This window comes from Pseudophryne corroboree, chromosome 3, assembly GCF_028390025.1.
Source record: "Pseudophryne corroboree isolate aPseCor3 chromosome 3, aPseCor3.hap2, whole genome shotgun sequence".
NCBI lineage: Eukaryota > Metazoa > Chordata > Amphibia > Anura > Myobatrachidae > Pseudophryne > Pseudophryne corroboree.
This window is the reverse complement of record NC_086446.1, coordinates 289,691,418-289,711,347: the sequence shown is the minus strand read 5'-3', so window position 1 is coordinate 289,711,347 and position 19,930 is coordinate 289,691,418. Positions and strand designations below refer to the sequence as shown.

General features: G+C 45.7%; 1 protein-coding gene across 1 annotated transcript in view; it reads left to right on the top strand.

The window, feature by feature from the left end:
• Nucleotides 1–19,930, top strand: part of SLCO4A1 (solute carrier organic anion transporter family member 4A1) — a 196,371-nt gene that overhangs the window by 167,331 nt on the left and 9,110 nt on the right. Inside the window, exons 8-11 of the mRNA XM_063959291.1 lie at nucleotides 6,746–6,911; nucleotides 10,470–10,642; nucleotides 12,764–12,828; nucleotides 14,992–15,140. Of these exons, the coding sequence (XP_063815361.1) occupies nucleotides 6,746–6,911; nucleotides 10,470–10,642; nucleotides 12,764–12,828; nucleotides 14,992–15,140 (553 nt within the window). The remainder of the gene's footprint in view (nucleotides 1–6,745; nucleotides 6,912–10,469; nucleotides 10,643–12,763; nucleotides 12,829–14,991; nucleotides 15,141–19,930) is intronic.

The window sequence follows — 19,930 nt, the reverse complement described above, 5'->3', positions numbered from 1 at the left end:
GGTCTGGAAGAACAGGAATTCCTGGTTTCCCTAGATATCAAGGATGCCTACCTTCATATTCCAATTTGGCCACCTCATCAGGCTTATCTGAGGTTTGCCCTACTGGACGATCACTACCAGTTCCAGGCACTACCCTTTGACCTGTCCACAGCTCCGAGGGTATTCACGAAGATGATGGCGGAGATGATGTTCCAACTCCGTGTCCAGGGGTTCAATGTTGTCCCTTACCTGGACGATCTTCTGATAAAAGCAAGATCCAGGGAGCTTTTATTGCTCCATATCAACCACACTATCCAACTTCTGTCACGCCATGGGTGGATTCTCAATCTAAGAAGTCCCACCTGGAGCCGACTCAGCGGCTCCTGTTCTTGAGGATATTACTGGATACGGGGGCCCAGAAGGTGTTCCTCCCGGAGGACAAGGGAAGAACACTTCAGGAGATGGTCCGCATGGTGCTCCGGCATGCTTGTGTATCCATCCATCTTTGCATCAGATTATTGGGGAAGATGGTCGCTTCCTACGAGGCGATCCGATATGGGAGGTTCCATGCCAGAACATATCAATTGGATCTCCTGAGCAAGTGGTCTGGATCACATCTACAGATGCACCGGATGATTTGGCTGTTACCTCAGGCCAGGATTTCCCTCCTGTGGTGGCTGCAGTCCTCCAATCTCCTGGAAGGCTGGAGATTCAGGATTGGACCCTCCTCACAACGGATGCGAGTCTGCGAGGAAGGGGTGCTGTCACCCAAGGGGCACAGTTCCAGGGCAGGTGGTCAGCCCACAAAGCCCTCCTTCCGATCAACATTATGGAACTTCGGGCAATCTACAATACTCTGCTACAGGCCTCTCCTCTGCTCACGAATTAGGCGATCCAAGTTCAGTTGGACAATGCCACTGCAGTGGCGTACATCGATTGGCAAGTAGGGACAAAAAGCAGAGCCTACATGTGAGAGGTGTCAAAGATACTCCTCTAGGCAGAAAGAAATGCAAGAGCAATGTCGGCAATCTTCATTCCGGGTGTAGACAACTGGGAAGCGGACTTCCTCAGTTGTCACGATCTCCACCTGGGGGAGTGGACAACAGGTGTTCTAGCAGATCATCCACCGGTAGGGCTGCCCGCAGATAGACATGATGACTTCTCGTCTCAAGAAGCTTCACTGGTATTGCTCTCGAACCAGGGACCCTCAGGCGAGGGCAGGTCTGTCTCCTCCAATTCCGTTGCTCCCAAGGGTGATCAAGCGAATCAGAACTCAAGGAGTCCAGGCAATTCTGATTGCCCCGGATTGGCCTTGAAGGGCATGGTACGCGGATCTTCTGGACATGTCCGTCGAAGACCCTTGGCCTCTACCACTAGGAAGCAATCTTTTTCAACAAGGACTGTTCGTCTACCCAGACTTACGGTGACTTCTTTTGATGGCATGGAGGTTGAGCGGGAACATCCTAGTTCACAAGGGCCTTTCTGAAAAGGTTATTGCTACCATGGTTCAGGCCAGGAAACCTGTGACGTCAAAACACTATCATCATATCTGGAGAAGATATGTCTCTTGGTGCGAGGAACGCGCATATCCACCTGCAGAGTTACACTTGGAACGTTTCTTACGTTTCCTGCAGGCTGGTGTGGATAAGGGCTTGCCTCTGGGTTCCATTAAGGTCCAGATTTCAGCTCTCTCCATTTTCTTCCAGAAGAAATTGGCACTGTTGCCAGAAGTTCAGACCTTCTTGCAAGGGGTACTCCACATGCAACCTCCTTTTGTGCCGCCTACGGTGCCCTGGGTATTGAATGTGGTGTTGGAATTTCTACAGTCCTCCTGGTTTGAGCCTCTGATGATGGTAGAAGAAAAGTACCTCACGTGGAAGACAGTGATGTTACTGGCCCTGGCTTCGGCTAGACGTGTTTAAGTATTGGGGGCCTTATCATGTAAAAGTCCATACTTGGTCTTTTACGAGGACAGAGCGGAGCTCAGGACTAGGCAGCAGTTCCTGCCGAAGATTGTCGCTGCATTTCACCTGAATCAGCCTATTGTGGTTCCGTCCAGTTCTGACACTTCTCCTCTGGAAGCATTGGATGCTGTGCGAGCCTTGAAGATCTAGGTCAAGTGAACGGCTTGGATCAGGAAGACGGATTCCTTGTTCGTGCTCTATGATGCGCAGAAAAAGGATTGTCCTGCTTCAAAGCAGTCCATTGCTCGTTGGCTTAGGCTTACTATCCAACCGGCCTATGTGTCGGCAGCCTTGCCTGTTCCTAAGTCTCTGAAAGCCCACTCTACAAGATATGTGGGCTCTTCCTGTGTGGCTGCCCGAAGAGTCTTGGCCTTGTAACTATGTCGAGCTGCTACCTGGTCGGGGAAGAATACCTTTGTGAAGTTCTACAAGTTTGATACCTTGGCCAAAGAGGATACCCAGTTTGGGCAAGCGGTGCTGCAGCAGTCTCCACACGTTCCAGCCCATTTTGGAAGCTTTAGGACGTCCCCATCGTACTAAGTCTCCCCATTATCTCTTATGGATGCTAGAGAAAATAGGATTTTAATTACCTACCGGTAAATCCTTTTCTCGTAGTCCATAAGGGATATTGGGCGCCCGCCTCAGTGCGTTGACTTTTTTGCAGGTTCTCTGTTATGTGGTTACCTGTTCAGCTGTTGCTGTTATTGTTACCAGCCGTTGCTGGTTGTTATATGTGCGTGGTGTGCTGGTATTAAATCTCACCACTCTTTGTTATCATGTTCCTTCTCTCATATATATCCTTTCTCCTTCGGGCACTGTTTTACCTATAACTGCTTTTGGGAGGAGGCATAGAGGGGAGGAGCCAGCACATCCAGTGAAGAAATTTAAAGTGCACCGGCTCCTTTGGACCCCGTCTATACCCCTTCGTACTAAGTCTCCCCCAATATCCCTTATGGACTACGAGTAAAGGATTTACCGATAAGTAATTAAAATCCTATTTTTGCAATTATTAGCTTGACCATCTGACTTTTGCTGCTGCCATCAGTACTTCCACCGTCTGCATAGCTCTCTAGATACTCAGTTTATGCTCATGAAACGTTTCCAATTTCTGCAGTCTGTTTTACATATATTGCGATTGCAATGCACACGACACTCCCACTACATGCCCCGCATCACAGAAATTGCGGACCCATCCCACTGACATGCCTCTACCACTCCTTTTTATCATTGCTAAATGCGATTACTACTGTGTTTGCAGATACCTAGGGGGGTAATTCAGAGTTGATCGCAGCAGCAAATTTGTTAGCAGTTGGGCAGAACCATGTGTACTGCAGGGGGGACAGATGTAACATGTGCAGAGAGAGTTAAGGTGGGTACACACTGATAGATATATCTGCAGATCAATTGATCTGCAGATATATCTATGGACGGATCGGGCAGTGTGCTGTGCATACACACTGCCTGATCCGTCGGGGACTGACGTCATGAACACACGCCCGCCCAGTTCAGCTGTCAATCACTGCAGGCCGCCGCAGCATGTGTACGGGCGGCCGATTGGTCGCCCGTACACACACAGCGATGCGGCAATATATTGGTAGATATATTGGCCGTCGGCTGTGCTGCGGGGCCAACGACGGAGTTCACAGACATATCAGCCGTGCACACTGGCCGACGGACCCGCAATATATTGTCTGTTCAATAGATAGATTTGGGTGAGGTGTGTTTAAACTGAAATCTAAATTGCAGTATAAAAATAAAGCAGCCAGTATTTTCCCTGCACAGAAACAATATAACCCACCCAAATCTAAATCTCTCTGCATGTTATATCTGCCACACCTGCAGTGCACATGGTTTTGCCCAACTGCTAATAAATTTGCTGCTACGATCAGGTCTGAATTACCCCCTAGGTACGATCACGAAAACCAAACTTGGCACCTGCGCACTGTCTTCAGTTTGGTTGTGTGCCAATAATCGCTCACTGTGCAATTATTGACATTTACAATTGATGCTGAATGAGGCCCAGTGTCCATAAAATAAGGAATGGTCTGCCGTATGGTAGCATTCATGTTATCCCTCAGACTAGAAAGGTTGTGTCTCCCACCTCTGTGTATGCTCTTTTCTTATTTTTAGACATTTCTGGACATACTGTAGCCACTGCCCAAACAATGTCATCCACTTATATAACGTATCCCTTTCCATTAAGCCCATTCAAGCTATTGTTTTGTGAAAGTTCTAGGAAGACAGATAACAAAATGGTAGCAGGAAAGAGAAAGCAAATAGTGCATCTTTATTAATTAAAAATGTACCACATCATCATAGAAACTAGATTATGTCATATAAAACTAAGAACATTTTGTACAGTCATCCCATATCCCATAATTCAAATGAAAATAAGAAAAGAGGCACACTACATAGTGTTCTGAATAGACATAATAAAGGTAATCAATGTATGTTTGTATCTGAGTCAGAGATCATGAGGAATATAATCTTCAAGAGGACAAATATCAATAGAGACTTTAATACATGTTTGTGTGCACTGTTTTGTGAGATCAATATGAGTAACTTGACTGGTTAGTTGCGGTGATAACTTCTTTGGTGATGCAGCTGATGATGCTGTGTTTCCTATTCACCGCCATAAGCTGCAATCCTCATTGGCATCCTTAGCCTTCAGGCAAAACTTCAGCAGCAACGGTCCTTACCTACTGTAATATTGTATACTTAGTTTTGCCTACAGGCTAAGGATACCAATGAGGATTGCAACTTATGATGGTTATAGATTTATTTGCATGAAATATGATCAAATAAATGTACCATTATGGGTATTGTAGATCCGTGGTTCTCAACCCTCAAGTATCCGCAACAGGTCATGTTTTCAGGATTTCTCTCTATGGAAGCAGGTGGGATAATTACTGACCCAGCAATATAGATTAACTCACCTGTGCATGATTAAAGAAATCAACAAAACATGACCTGTTGGTGGTACTTGTAGATCACCAATGACTGCCATTATACTGTATATGATGTATTTGGAAGATCCTTTTCAACTGTGAAGTGTTAACTTTGGCATGCCACAAACCATGCTACTTTGTTCAGACAGCGACTCACTCACCCACATCGCAGCTCCAAACCCCAGCTCCGTGACAGATCTTCTGCAATCCAAAGCAGTTCTCAGCCATGATCCATCATATGTGTCTCCCTGCAGCTTTCACGCTATTCAATGGCTTCCGGGTGCAGCCATGGCTGTCTGAGTCAGTTGATGGCCCAAACTCCAATGGGAGACCAGTTTGCAGTCACATAATGTGGGATTTATATCTGGTTACTGTTATCATTCAGGGTGCTGGGGAAAACCAAATGCCTTTTTTTCTTGCTCAGAAATACCCCTCCCTTTCGAGCACCTGACCTGAATGATATCACTAAGCTAATTGAGCATCTACCAATATATAAGTCACATGATGTCCACAGCCAATCCCTGTTCAGCCAGGGGTATAAAGAAACGTCCTTTTAAGGCAGAAGACGCCAGTGCAATGCTGTGTATAGCCTTGCTCCAGTGAGCTCCTGCAAATTATCTTGCTCAGAGACTCTCAGTGCTTATTATCAACTTGCTTCACTACTGGCTCCTGTAATCCGGTTCCATTCTGGTTTCTCCTGCATTCCGGTTCAATTCTGGTGTCTCCTGCATTTACGGTTCCATTCCGGTGTCTCCTGCATTCTGGTTCCAGTCCGGTGTCAAGCTACAGTATCAGCTATCCAGCTGCTAGTTATTCCGGCTCAGTCCCGGTGTGAAGCTACTAGCTATCCGGTTGCCAATTGTCCTGTTCTATCCCGTTATCTAGCTGCTAGATATCCAGTTACCTATTATTCTGGTTCAATCCCGGTGCCTATCTGTCAGCTGTCCAATTACCAGATGCCCAGCTACCAGCTATCTCAGTTCATCCTAGCTCCGGTGTTGTCCTGGTTCTGTGCTTCTAGGACTGTCACGTCTGTGCACCAGATAACAGTTCCTGTTTCACTACGTTACACTAATCCTGCTCTGACGTATGAGGAAGAACTATATAGACCTTCCAGCTTCTGTCCAGCTTCCATCAACTCCATTCCTGTTAAGGGCTGGTCTTCAGTATGCCGGCGGTCGGGCTCCCGGCGACCAGCATACCGGCGCCGGGAGCCCGACAGCCGGCATACCGACACTTATTCTCCCTCGTGGGGGTCCACGACTCCCCTGGAGGGAGAATAAAATAGTGTGGCGTGCATAGCGCGCCACCGTGCCCATAGCGTGGCGAGCACAGCGAGCCCGCAAGGGGCTCATTTGCGCTCGCCACACTGTCGGTAAGCCGGCGGCCGGCCTCCCGGCGCTGGTATGCTGGTCGCCGGGAGGCCAGCCGCCGGCAGAACGTAGTGAACCCCCTGTTAAGACTGGTTCCACAGAAAAACACATCCATGACATTGCACCTTTAATAACGTATGTTTCATTGTGTTCTGCAGATGTAACTATGCAGAGTAATGGAAATATAACCAGAAGCGTAGAAATAATTCATAGAAAAGCTATATTAAACATGAGATGCATTTAGTAAAACAGGTGCAGAAGACAGGTGCAGTGATCACTAGCATCCAGACATTTGCTGTATTTGTATAAGGTGCAGAAGAAAAAGTAAGTTTAAATCAGCCGCTGTGCATAAATTGTGTTTTGTCCTTCCTGAAATTATGCAAAACAACTACTGTTTTTATATTGCTTTTAGAGGGTTGCATTCTGAGAGAGGTAATTATCCAGGGTATAAATCTCAATGTTCTCTGGGCTTTTTCTGCAGTGCCCTCTTTGCTGGAAGCCTGAATCTAACCGCTGCATGTAATGGCGGCTGCCGCTGTTTGCAGGATCATTACAGTCCTGTCTGTGGAGCAGATGGTGTCATGTATTATTCTGCCTGTTATGCGGGGTGCTCTGGAGCATACATGGATCATGGTGACGGTAACAAGGTGATGTAACTCTGTGTACATTTAAACATGAAGTCATGTTAATAATCTCTGCACAGTTGGCGTAGTGGTTAGCATTACTTTCTCAAAGCCCTAAGGTCATGAGCTCGTAATTGCATTGGTTTCCTTCGGTGTTCCAGTTCCTACTAACACTCCAAAAATATACTGGTTGGTTAATTAGCTTCTGGCAAAAAATCCCTATGGCCTGGTTCTGAGTTAGATGCAGAAGCACACATCAGCGTCTGCTGGAGGCCAATCTGCAATATTATGCAAATGCTTCTACAGTCTCCTCCCCTTGTGTATATCCGTGCGGCTGAATGTGCAAGGTCTGAGACACCACTGTTAGTGTCTGTACATGCAATAATACCAGTTGGTTCATCCTTAGGAGCCACCATTGGTCGCAATCAGAATCAGGTCCCCAATGTGTACGTGTGTCAATATGATAGGAAATATACATCACAAGCTCCACTGGGGCAGGGACTAATGTGATGGACTGAAATAGTCCCTGTAAAGCACCAAGTAATATGTGTACGCCATAGAAATAATTGTTAAAAAACAATCATTAATAAATATTTTCCTTTTAATAGAGATGACGACATGATCTGTTCCAGCCTGCTGACATAGGGCCTGATCAGTGGCGCAACAGTGGCATGCGCAGCTGTGATTTCACTTGCAGGGTACGCTAATGGCTCAGCCGCCATCTTATGCACATGGGCACCCACTCCTGGCGTCTCACCTCCTCCGCTCACGCACATAAGCAGGAACATCGCACCATCAGACAACTGAGCAACCCTATACTGAATGTATTCGCTGTGGCTGACTAGGGAACGCCCAAAAAATGGTCCCGACACACCTACGTTTTTCAAGCCACTCCCAGTTACCTACCTGAAATACTGACTACCTGTCACGCATTTTGTGAATAAATACTCTGTGCATGCACTATTGCTTATCATTTGCAGTGAATGCGCAGTGGCGAAAACTATGTCTGGCATTGACATGCATGCTCCTTTGAAACAGGCCCATTGTCTTCCCGCAATCACAACACACACTCTCTTACTAAGGTTCATTTATATAAAATAAGCACAGAGACTTAGGGTTATATTTACTCAAATGTGGATTTATAGACATGAAGATGTTGCCCGCAGCAACCAATCAGATACTAGATATTATAGTAGATTCTGATTGATTGTGATGGGCAACATCTCCACTTCTATAAACCTGCACTTTAGTAAATACAGATGTGTCCACATACATCTTGCCTCAAAACGCTATGTAGCGGGAGATGCCTGGCGTGAATGAGCTGACAGGTCCTGTGCAACTCTGTTAACGTTGGGCGTCTTTTTTTGCCAAAAATGCATCACTATGTGAATAGGATGCACATGCAGATTATGCTGATTAAAGTGATATGCGGCATGCCTATATTCTGTGTGCAACCGCATCTGTATCTTCATATGAAATGCTACGTTACAGTGATTTACAGGAAAACACTAACATACCGTTTCGTATGCAGATACAGATGCACACAGAATACAGGCATGCTCATATAATTTTAATCAGCATAAGCTGCTTGTGCGTCCTATTTGCTTTGTTTTGCGAATGAGACGAATTTTAATGGGAAAGACGCTTGGCACTACAGAGTCACGCCATGGCATGGAATGAATTAAAGGGCTGTTTAACATACAGGGAAGCTAGATGTACCCATCCCCTACCCTAACACTCCTGGGGAGGCGGCTATGTCTAGCCTTTCAGGGTGTGTGACTACGGCTAACCCCTTGGGGGGAGTGGCAGCTATTGCTAACCATTCCCCCTTGTGCCTAACCCTAACTCTCCGTCCCCGGGCCCTAATTCTAACCCGTACCCCAATACTCACCTTCGGGATGTCGGTGTTCCGGCGTCAGTCTCCTGAGTGGTGTCTGGATTCCGCTGGCATCCCTCCTGCTGGGATGCCAAACGCATACCAGATATAAGTGGACTCATCTGTATACCCCATAAAGCCTGATTCTATGTTGGATGTGTTCGCATCTTATGCCAATGCCGTGGCTGATTTTCTCAATACTGAGACGCCCCCTTGCATTGCATTTGTATTTCCTTCTCAGAGCGTCTTTAGATGCACCATCGGACGAACCATCGAAACTTGCACGATCCTATGGCAGGTGCAATGTGAGCAGTTGGACAGGTCCGCTGTAAGCGACCCATCCATGTCACCCCCTTTACCTCCCAGGTACACCCACTAAAGTCCCTTCGTCCAATTGTGTCCTGCATCTTTTATCTTCAACAATCAGGACGTATACACAGTGCAACTCCGACGCATGCGCAGTCTTACAACATTGGCTGTTTGCTTGTGACATCACCACTGCATACACCTCTGGATCAGGACCTTAGTGCTCTACATCATTAATAGAAACCATTAATATGCTTGTTTCACAACATTGTAATAATTGTCGACTATAAGTGGTCCACAGTGCCAGACAGAGGGGAAAATAGAGCAAAACAGGATCATACAGTAGCCAAACAAATGCAGATGCGAAAACAAAGGACAGGAAAGTGCCCTGCTTATGGGAGCTTCCAATCCAGTGGGTAAAGGCAGAGCAGAGACAATAAAAAAAAACAAGTGTGGCTCATAGTGGAATATAGGGCAGCAGTGAGGGTATATTTGTTTTCGTAGAGTAGGTGGCAGTCTGGAAATCTCTAGTATAATTGTCTCAGAGAGTGTTAAGATTTGAAGACTGGGAGAGAGTCTGATTAACTGTGGTAGGGAATTCCATAGTTGGGTAGTGCCACAGAAGAAGATGTGTAGGTGGCAAGCGCAGGTCAGATGCAAAACAACCATTTGTCCTACAGCCCGTGGCGACCGCAGGTCGCCACAGAGCCCGCAAGGGCTTGCTGCACTCGCCCCTCCCCGCCGGGATCCCGACGTCGGTATGCTGCCGGGATCCCGGCGTCGGTATGCTGACCGGCGGTCTCCTGACCACCAGTCAGCCATACTACACCCCGTCCTACAGTTTCATTAATTTCCTCCCCTTCAGAAAGTGGTGTATTGTGTTTTGTAAGACTACAGAGCAAACAGGTAACCATGGGAAGAGCTGGCCCCAAATACCTCCCACTGTCTGCTCTTCTAAACAACAATGCAGAAGGACGTACACAATGATATCACTATAAATTGGCAGACCATCCTGCACCAAATTCTGGTTCAGTGTATGGCAAGTGGCAGAGTAGTGCTGCATCACAATATGGTAGAAAGGAAGGACAAGAACTGGTAACGCAGGTAAAATATACATCTTTTTACTGCTAACAAGTTCATTTGGGATAAGGCGATAACATTAAACACATCAGGTAACAAAAGGAATGCTGTGGTTATGCCAGCTATGGAGCCAGATTATAGATGAAGGGGAGGAGAATTCTTATTTAAATAATTAAAGAAAAACTAAAAAATAAAGTGCAGTCTGATGTTTACATTTGTGGATGTTAGTAGATGCATTTACATACATGACTGTGTTTTTATTTTCCTTGTAGTGGCCGTGCAATGCAAGCCTCCAGCTTACAGTTATCTCTTATGTTTAGGTTTATGAAAACTGTAGCTGTATTGCCTCAAATATCTCAGCCGCTGGTGGACAAGCCGTAGTGGGGAAATGTTCGTCTTCCTGTCACAAGATGTCTGTGCTTTTAGCATTTACATTTTCCATTATCCTGTTTACATTCCTGTGCAGTATTCCTGCATTGACCGCAACACTAAGGTATCATCATTACATCTAATGCAAATCATCTGAGGGTATAAGAGATATTCATCATCTGGCTCTTCAGCATATATCTATTTGAGTGATGACTCATTTACAAAAGTTACTGTGGGGCAGATGTATTAAGCCTGGAGAAGTGATAAAGCAGTGATAAGTGCAAGGTGATAATGCACCAGCTAATCAGCTCCTAACTGTCAGTTTACATATTGGAGCTGATTGACTGGTGTGTGATCACCTTGCACTTATCACTGCTTTATCACTTCTCCAGGCGTAATACATTTGCCCCTATTCCTAACAGAGTAATATCTGGAATATGGGCTTACGGTGCTCATACATGGATCCCATTGCTCAGCCCAAGTGGTCACAATATTTTTGGGTGCACAGGCAGTTATTTATAGCTAAAATAACTAGAGAGTTCGACTTTGACTCAGTCCTTTTTGGCAACTTAACACAAGTCCAGATCTGAAAATGTCATCTTATTGGCTATCCAAAATACGTGACAGCTTGATAGCCAATAATATCACGTTTTCAGATACAAAAGTAGCTGTGTCAAAATCAACAACTCATCGCTAAAAATAACCCAGTTATATGTGGTTTAACAATAATTTCTCAGGATCATAGTATAAAACCACATAGTTGTTTAGTTGTTGACTGTTGCTTTTTGGCAAGCAGTGGTACAGTACGTTTCGTAACAGGTACTGTATAACTCATAGGTATAAATGGGATTGTGTCTCCAAGGTTAATTGGTGGTAGTTTGTGGTAGTTTTATATCTTAAAGACTGTTTTCGTTTTATCTGTATCTGATGTCTTAAACGCTAATCCTGCATGTTCCAGAATATTGTAACAAAATTCTCCTCTCCCTTAGCAGAATGAGGGATACCCTCCCCCTTTTCCTCTGAGTTGTTGGGTCTCACCAATAACCACAGAGCAGGCAAGAGTAGTGTTTTGACAGTCTGCCATTTCATCTTGTCAGTATAATTACTCATCAAAATCCCAACACAGTATTTATTTGTACTTGGTCGCTGAAACAAAATGATGGCATTCAGCTGATGCAACACATAGCTGACTCAGTAATGCTCTATTGGAGCCAGCTATGCAAGTAGGTTGTCCTTTATTGTTGTCCGATTCATCAGTGTACCCCAAAAATGCAGAGTAGGGAGATCCCAGCCGAGGTTTTTTTCTTAATTTGCCCAGTGCAGGGAACTATATATGTTAACTATAGCATTATGTGTTATATCTCTGCCGGCAATGATCATAGTAAGGTTACTTACACACAGGTGGTTTGCGTCGACCCATGGTGCAAGTCTTAAACTGATTTCAAGTTTCATACCTATGTCTACTAACAGGCAGCTGTTTATAGGAGTCAATATTTTCTAACTAAAAAGCCATTTATGCTGCATTAACCTTGTGACGGATTATCCAGACCTTGGACACATCCCTAGTTATACCCTATTCCACTTTACCCCGGCAACATCAATCCCATCCTCCGCCACATGCTCATATGCCCAAACGTTTATATTGTGAGAGACTCATTGCATATGAATACTCTTGACTGGTGAAAAGACAGTTGTGTGACAGAGATAAAGTTATGGCACCATGGCCGGTATCCAATTAGTTGCGGTAATTTACTGCAGCTAATGGATCGGCCATGGCTTATCCAGTTATCCCCTTTAAGTGCCGCTTATTGGGGATTATGCTTTGGGTGCCTCAGGTACCCGAAGAATAATCTGCGATAAGCAGCCGCCAGAGGTCCGTTTTTGCACGACGGCGCATGGGTCTGGGAACTAATCCTGGATTCCATGTGTTATTGGACGAAAAGTGGTCATTTACCGCAAGATAAAAACAGGCTATAACTGGAAAGCCTGATATACTATCAGGCTATTTTATTCCATTTTTTCTGTGCGGTAAATTGCTGCATGCAGTTGGATACCTATGATTCCTGCATATTTTAGCATAACAAATAATGAAATGTATCTAATTCAGTCAGACTGTATGATGCTCCTCCTGTCACACTAGTGTGGTGTTATACACACCTATATGAATACAAATGTTGTTATAGTGACTTAAGACACATTCTTGCATATTTCCCTGTAAGACTCACACTAATCTATCATGTTCCAGGTGTGTCTCAGATAGTCAGCGTTCTTTTGCACTTGGGATCCAGTGGATATTAGTACGGACATTAGGTATGGTATAATAAGAAGCACTTATACTAATGGACTCCATAACCCTGCTGATAAACTCTGCAATTTCCTGTATTTTATCATCTCTCTGTGTACTCTGAGAACAGTGCATCTTACTAAGAGGCTTCCGTTATAAAAGTACTGTCTTTAGCTTAACTATTAAAGTGCACTGTCTATGTATCCTGATTAATATGTGTCATCCCGAAGATATAACATCAAAATGACTACATTTGAAGTATGTTTTGTTGGGAAGTGATGGGGGTCTATTAGAATAACGGGTAATAAATACAATACATAATTACAGTTCTCTTAACTTGCCAGTGTGCGGTTAATGCCATTTCCAGATGAGAGGGAACGTTGTTGAGTGACTTTAGGATGGCACAGCAGTGAGAACTTAGAAACATACTGTACAGTATGTGTCACACATATAGTCAGGAACATGGGTGGTCATTCTGAGTTGTTCGCTCGCTAGCTGCTTTTAGCAGCATTGCAAACGCTAGGCCGCCGCCCTCTGGGATTGTATTTTAGCGTAGCAGAATAGCGAACGAAAGATTAGCAGAACTGCTACTAAATAATTCCCTGCAGTTTCTGAGTAGCTCCAGACCTACTTCTAAACTGCGATCACCTCAGTCCGTTTAGTTCCTGGTTTGACGTCACAAACACGCCCTGTGTTCGGCCAGCCACTCCTCCGTTTCTCCAGCCACTCCTGCGTTTTTACCTGGCACGCCTGCGTTTTTTAGCACACTCCCTGAAAACGGCCAGTTTCCGCCCATAAACACCCACTTCCTGTCAATCACACTACGATCACTCGAGCGATGAAAAAACGTCGCTCGAGCTTGTGTAAATCTACAAAGTTTTGTGTGAAAGTACTTAGCGCATGCGCGCTGCGTACCATGCGAATGCGCATTTTTGCCGTTTTTTCACTTGATCGCTGCACTGCGAAAATCGCTAACGAGCGAACAACTCGGAATGACCACCATTGTACCATAAGTTGCATGAACCCTGTGTTATACATAGAAAAGCATAAGACGCTTCTTTAAAAGAAGAAAATCTGTGGACTTCTTATGTGGAATTAGTAGGGATTCTAGGGGGTCATTCAGACCCGATCACACGCTGCATTTTTTCGCAGCCGTGCGATCGGGTCTGAACTGAGCATGCGTGTGACCCGCAATGCGCATGTGCGTCGGCCGCGATGAATCTAACGAAGAAAGCGATTGCACCGGTAATCGCAAGAAGATTGACAGGCAGAAGGTGTTCGTGGCCGGCAACTCACCGTTTTTTGGGAGTGTCCGGAAAAACGCAGGCATGCCCAGCCGTTCCGGAGGAGGATTCCTGACATCACCATCTGTCCAGATCGTCGCAGCGGCTGAGTAAGTCTTGGGCTGTGCAGAAACTGCACAAACCTTTGTTTGTGCAGCTCACTGCACAGCCAATCGCACCCCTGCAAAGTGCGTACCCCCTCCCCTATAGGTGGCGATTACCTGGTCGCAGCAGTGTAAAAAATAGCCTGTGTGCGACCAGGTCTGAATTAGGCCCCTAGGCCTCAGTCTAAAGTGAACAACTATTGGCTGATTGTTATTATGCATGCTGTTTACATACAGTATCTATTAGATAACCTGCTAAAACGTCTGTCACTGACATGCACAGTGAGAGACAAGTGGTTTTGTGTGTAATACAGTTCCTACACTGACTCAGAAAGCACTGAGATACTGTCCATGGGCAAACACTTAGTGGTGATAAAACCAGGTTCCCTGAGCTCCATTGTGAGAGAAAAAAGAAAGGAGGGGATTGGAGAGAGAGAGAGAGAGACAGGGAAAAGAAGGGACACAAACACAGGAAGGTGGAGAGTGAGAGAAAATGAAAGAGAGAAAGGGGGAGACACAAACAGAAGGGGAGGCAGAGAGAGACGGACAGGAGAAAGGGGAGAGAGACTAAAAAATAGAGGGGCAGAGAGACAGACTGGCACAGGCGGGGAAGAGAAATGGAAAGTTGGGGTAAACGAGGAAAAAAAAACCTGTAAGGCAGAACATAGGAGCTAGCAACCAGGCATTTAGCGGATCCAAAATACAAGTCCTGTTATATCGTCTTCTGTTTTCAGTTTGCTTCTTTTACTGACTATCACTCTGAAAACAGCAGCAATTCATAAACTCTCTATTTGCCCCACAGGTGGAATCCCTGGACCTATCGCCTTCGGCTCAATGATTGATATTTCATGCCTGCTCTGGCAGAACCAAAGTGGAGAGAAAGGTTCTTGTTACATATACCAAAATTCAGCCATGAGCAAATACATGCTCTTTGCTGGTCTTACTTACAAGGTGAGCACAAGCATACTGATAGTTATGCTAGCAAGTGCAAAGAAACAGCCAACATGAGCACATAGTGTGGTCAATTAGGACCATATATTATTTAGGAGCATTGTTATGTACTGAGTGATTGCATCTCAAACAGTAACTGCTTCTGTGCAATATCTACACCTTTCAGCCTGAGACTATTTGTCTACAGTATGTCCAGTGATGGCGTGTACAGTATGTCCAGTGATGGCGTGTACAGTATGTCCAGTGATGGCGTGTACAGTGTGTCCAGTGATGGCGTGTACAGTGTGTCCAGTGATGGCGTGTACAGTGTGTCCAGTGATGGCGTGTACAGTGTGTCCAGTGATGGCGTGTACAGTGTGTCCAGTGATGGCGTGTACAGTGTGTCCAGTGATGGCGTGTACAGTGTGTCCAGTGATGGCGTGTACAGTATGTCCAGTGATGGCGTGTTCAGTATGTCCAGTGATGGCGTGTTCAGTATGTCCAGTGATGGCGTGTACAGTGTGTCCAGTGATGGCGTGTACAGTATGTCCAGTGATGGCATGTACAGTATGTCCAGTGATGGCGTGTTCAGTATGTCCAGTGATGGCGTGTACAGTGTGTCCAGTGATGGCGTGTACAGTATGTCCAGTGATGGCGTGCACAATATGTCCAGTGATGGCGTGTACAGTATGTCCAGTGATGGCATGTACAGTATGTCCAGTGATGGCGTGTACAGTATGTCCAGTGATGGCGTGCACAGTATGTACAGTGATGGCATGTACAATATGTTCAGTGATGTATTGTACAGTATGTCCAGTGATGGCGTGTACAGTATGTCCAGTGATGGCGTGTACAGTGTGTCCAGTGATGGCGTGTCCAGTGTGTCCAGTGATGGCGTGTACAGTGTGTCCAGTGATGGCGTGTACAATATGTCCAGTGATGGCGTGTACAGTATGTCCAGTGATGGCGTGTACAATATGTCCAGTGATGTCTTGTACAGTATGTCCAGTGATGTCTTGTACAGTATGTCCAGTCATGGCGTGTACAGTATGTCCAGTGATGGCATGTACAGTGTGTCCAGTGATGGCGTGTACAGTATGTCCAGTGATGACGTGTACAGTATGTCCAGTGATGGCGTGTACAGTATGTACAGTGATGGCGTGTACAGTATGTACAGTGATGGCGTGTACAATATATCCAGTGATGTCTTGTACAGTATGTCCAGTGATGGCATGTACAGTATGTCCAGTGATGGCGTGTACAATATGTCCAGTGATGTCCTGTACAGTATGTCCAGTGATGACGTGTACAATATGTCCAGTGATGTCTTGTACAGTATGTCCAATGATGTCTTGTACAGTATGTCCAGTCATGGCGTGTACAGTATGTCCAGTGATGGCGTGTGTACAGTGTGTCCAGTGATGGCGTGTACAGTATGTCCAGTGATGTCTTGTACAGTATGTCCAGTCATGGCGTGTACAGTATGTCCAGTGATGGCGTGTACAGTATGTCCAGTGATGGCGTGTACAGTATGTCCAGTGATGGCGTGTACAGTATGACCAGTGATGGCGTGTTCAGTATGTACAGTGATGGCGTGTACAGTATGTCCAGTGATGGCGTGTACAGTATGTCCAGTGATGGCGCTGCATATTTCAACAATTTTCCTATTATTAAATGTAACTGATTTGACCTTTATTCAGGTTGTAGATAACTCATGAAAATAAGAACCCTAAAGGCTATGTTAATTATGGCATACGTTCAGAATGTCGACATTCAACTTGTCGACAGTGACAGAATGTCAACATGACATGATGTTGACATTATAAATGTCGACAGGCACAATAAAGACAGACGATTCTTACATATTTTTAGGGTTGGGCTGCAGTTGGGGTTAGTTTTTGGTTCAGTTAAGACCCCTATGAAAAATCATATTAATGACATGCTGACTGTCGACACTCAAGATTATGTGAATTTAGACATTTGATGTGTCAATCACCTACCCGTGTTGACATGTATCTGAATATAGACACTCAGGCTATGGACCTTACTTAGCTTCATTTGCAGTTTTGATATTTTAGCAAAACTGCAACTGGCTGCGATCACATGATAGGGGCCACCCAGCATGTAAATACCCGGCAGTGATGATTTGTGGAAGCTTCCCCCCCGCAGCAAGGCTGCGAAGGCAGGCGCAGTGCAACCATTTTTCGGGTCACAGTGTGACGTCACGCGGCCGCCTGAACCCGCGCACCTTTCTGACGACATGCCCGCCCAATGCCGAGTCGTCATGCCTTTACTTTCTACATTACTATAAATAAATGTGCCCTAAATCTTCAGAACTGTAGAAAGCAAAAAAATTTATATATATATATATATATATATATATATACATACATACAGTTCCTGACGAAAGGGTCTAAATAAATGATCCTGAAATGTTGACATAATCCAGAGTGATAGTGTTTTAATTCTTTGGAGAAGTCGTCGCTGAGTGCTGCTACTGTGAACTATATATATATATATATATATATATATATATGCAAAACAAAATGTAACCCTTTCTTGCGCTATACCACTAGTCTCAAACCACTAAGAAATACCCTCTGTCAGATGAGGTATTAAAAAGTAGATATAAAATAGTTAAAGATTCTCGTGGGAGCCAAAGCGCCTTTAGTATAACAATATTTCTCTGACGTCCTAGTGGATGCTGGGAACTCCGTAAGGACCATGGGGAATAGCGGCTCCGCAGGAGACTGGGCACATCTAAAGAAAGCTTTAGGACTATCTGGTGTGCACTGGCTCCTCCCCCTATGACCCTCCTCCAAGCCTCAGTTAGATTTTTGTGCCCGAACGAGAAGGGTGCACACTAGGGGCTCTCCTGAGCTTCTTAGTGAAAGTTTTAGTTTAGGTTTTTTATTTTCAGTGAGACCTGCTGGCAACAGGCTCACTGCATCGAGGGACTAAGGGGAGAAGAAGCGAACTCACCTGCGTGCAGAGTGGATTGGGCTTCTTGGCTACTGGACACCATTAGCTCCAGAGGGACCGCTCACAGGCCCAGCCTTGGAGCTCGGTCCCAGAGCCGCGCCGCCGGCCCCCTTACAGAGCCAGAAGCAAGAAGAGTCCGGCAAATCGGCGGCAGAAGACATCCTGTCTTCCACAAGGTAGCGCACAGCACTGCAACTGTGGGCCATTGCTTCTCAGCACACTTCACACTCCGGTCACTGAGGGTGCAGGGCGCTAGGGGGGGGGCGCCCTGAGCAGCAATAGAAACACCTTGGCTGGCTAAAAATACATCACATATAGCTCCTGGGCTATATGGATGAATTTTAACCCCTGCCAGATTCCACAGAAAAACGGGAGAAAAGGCCGCCGAGAAGGGGGCGGAGCCTATCTCCTCAGCACACTGGCGCCATTTTCTCTCACAGCTCCGTTGGAGGGAAGCTCCCTGGCTCTCCCCTGCAGTTACTACACTACAGAAAGGGGTTAAAAAAGAGAGGGGGGCACTAATTAGGCGCAGTATAACAATACAGCAGCTATAAGGGGAAAAACACTTATATAAGGTTATCCCTGTATATATATATATATATATATAGCGCTCTGGTGTGTGCTGGCATACTCTCCCTCTGTCTCCCCAAAGGGCTAGTGGGGTCCTGTCCTCTATCAGAGCATTCCCTGTGTGTGTGCTGTGTGTCGGTACGGCTGTGTCGACATGTTGGATACGTGGAGGCGGAGCGGAGGCCGATAAATGGGATGTCGCCCCCTGTGGGGCCGACACCAGAGTGGATGGATAGGTGGAAGATATTAACCGACAGTGTCAACTCCTTACATAAAAGGCTGGATGACGTAACAGCTGTGGGACAGCCGGCTGCTCAGTCCGCGCCTGCCCAGGCGTCTCAAAGGCCATCAGGGGCTCAAACAATGCCCGTTACCTCAGATGGCAGACAAAGATGTCGACACGGAGTCTGACTCCAGTGTCGACGAGGTTGAGACATATACACAATCCACTAGGAACATCTGTTACATGATTTCGGCAATTAAAAATGTGTTACGCATTTTCTGACATGAACCCAAGTACCACATAAAAGGGTTTTATTTTTGGGGAGAAAAAGCAGCCAGTGTTTTGTTCCCCCATCAGATGAATGAATGAAGTGTGTAAAGAAGCGTGGTTTCCCCCGATAAGAAACTGGTGATTTCTAAAAAGTTACTGATGGCGTACCCTTTCCCGACAGAGGATAGGTCACGTTGGGAGATATCCCTTGGGGTGGATAAGGCGCTCACACGTTTGTCAAAAGGTGGCACTGCCGTCTTAGGATACGGTCACCTTGAAGGAACCTGCTGATAAAAAGCAGGAGGCGATCCTGAAGTCTGTAATTACACACTCAGGTTATACACTGAAGCCTGCTATTACCTCAGCATAAATAGTGCGGCTGCAGCGTGGTCTGATACCCTGTCAGATAATAGCTAAGACAGGGATAATGTTTTGCTAACATTGAGCTTATTTAAGACGTTGTCATATATATAAAGGATGCACAGAGGGATATTTGCCGGCTGGCATCCAGAATTAATGCAATGTCCATTCTGCCAGGAGGGTATTAGAAACCTGGCAGTGGACAGGTGATGCTGCATTTAAAAGGCACATGGAGATTCTGCCTTATAAGGGTGAGGAATTGTTTGGGGATGGTCTCTGGGACCTCGTATCCACAGCAACAGCTGGGAAGAAAATTTTTTACCTCAGGTTTCCTCACAAAAGCCTAAGAAAGCACCGTATTTTCAGGTACAGTCCTTTCGGTTTCAGAAAAGCAAGCGGGTCAAAG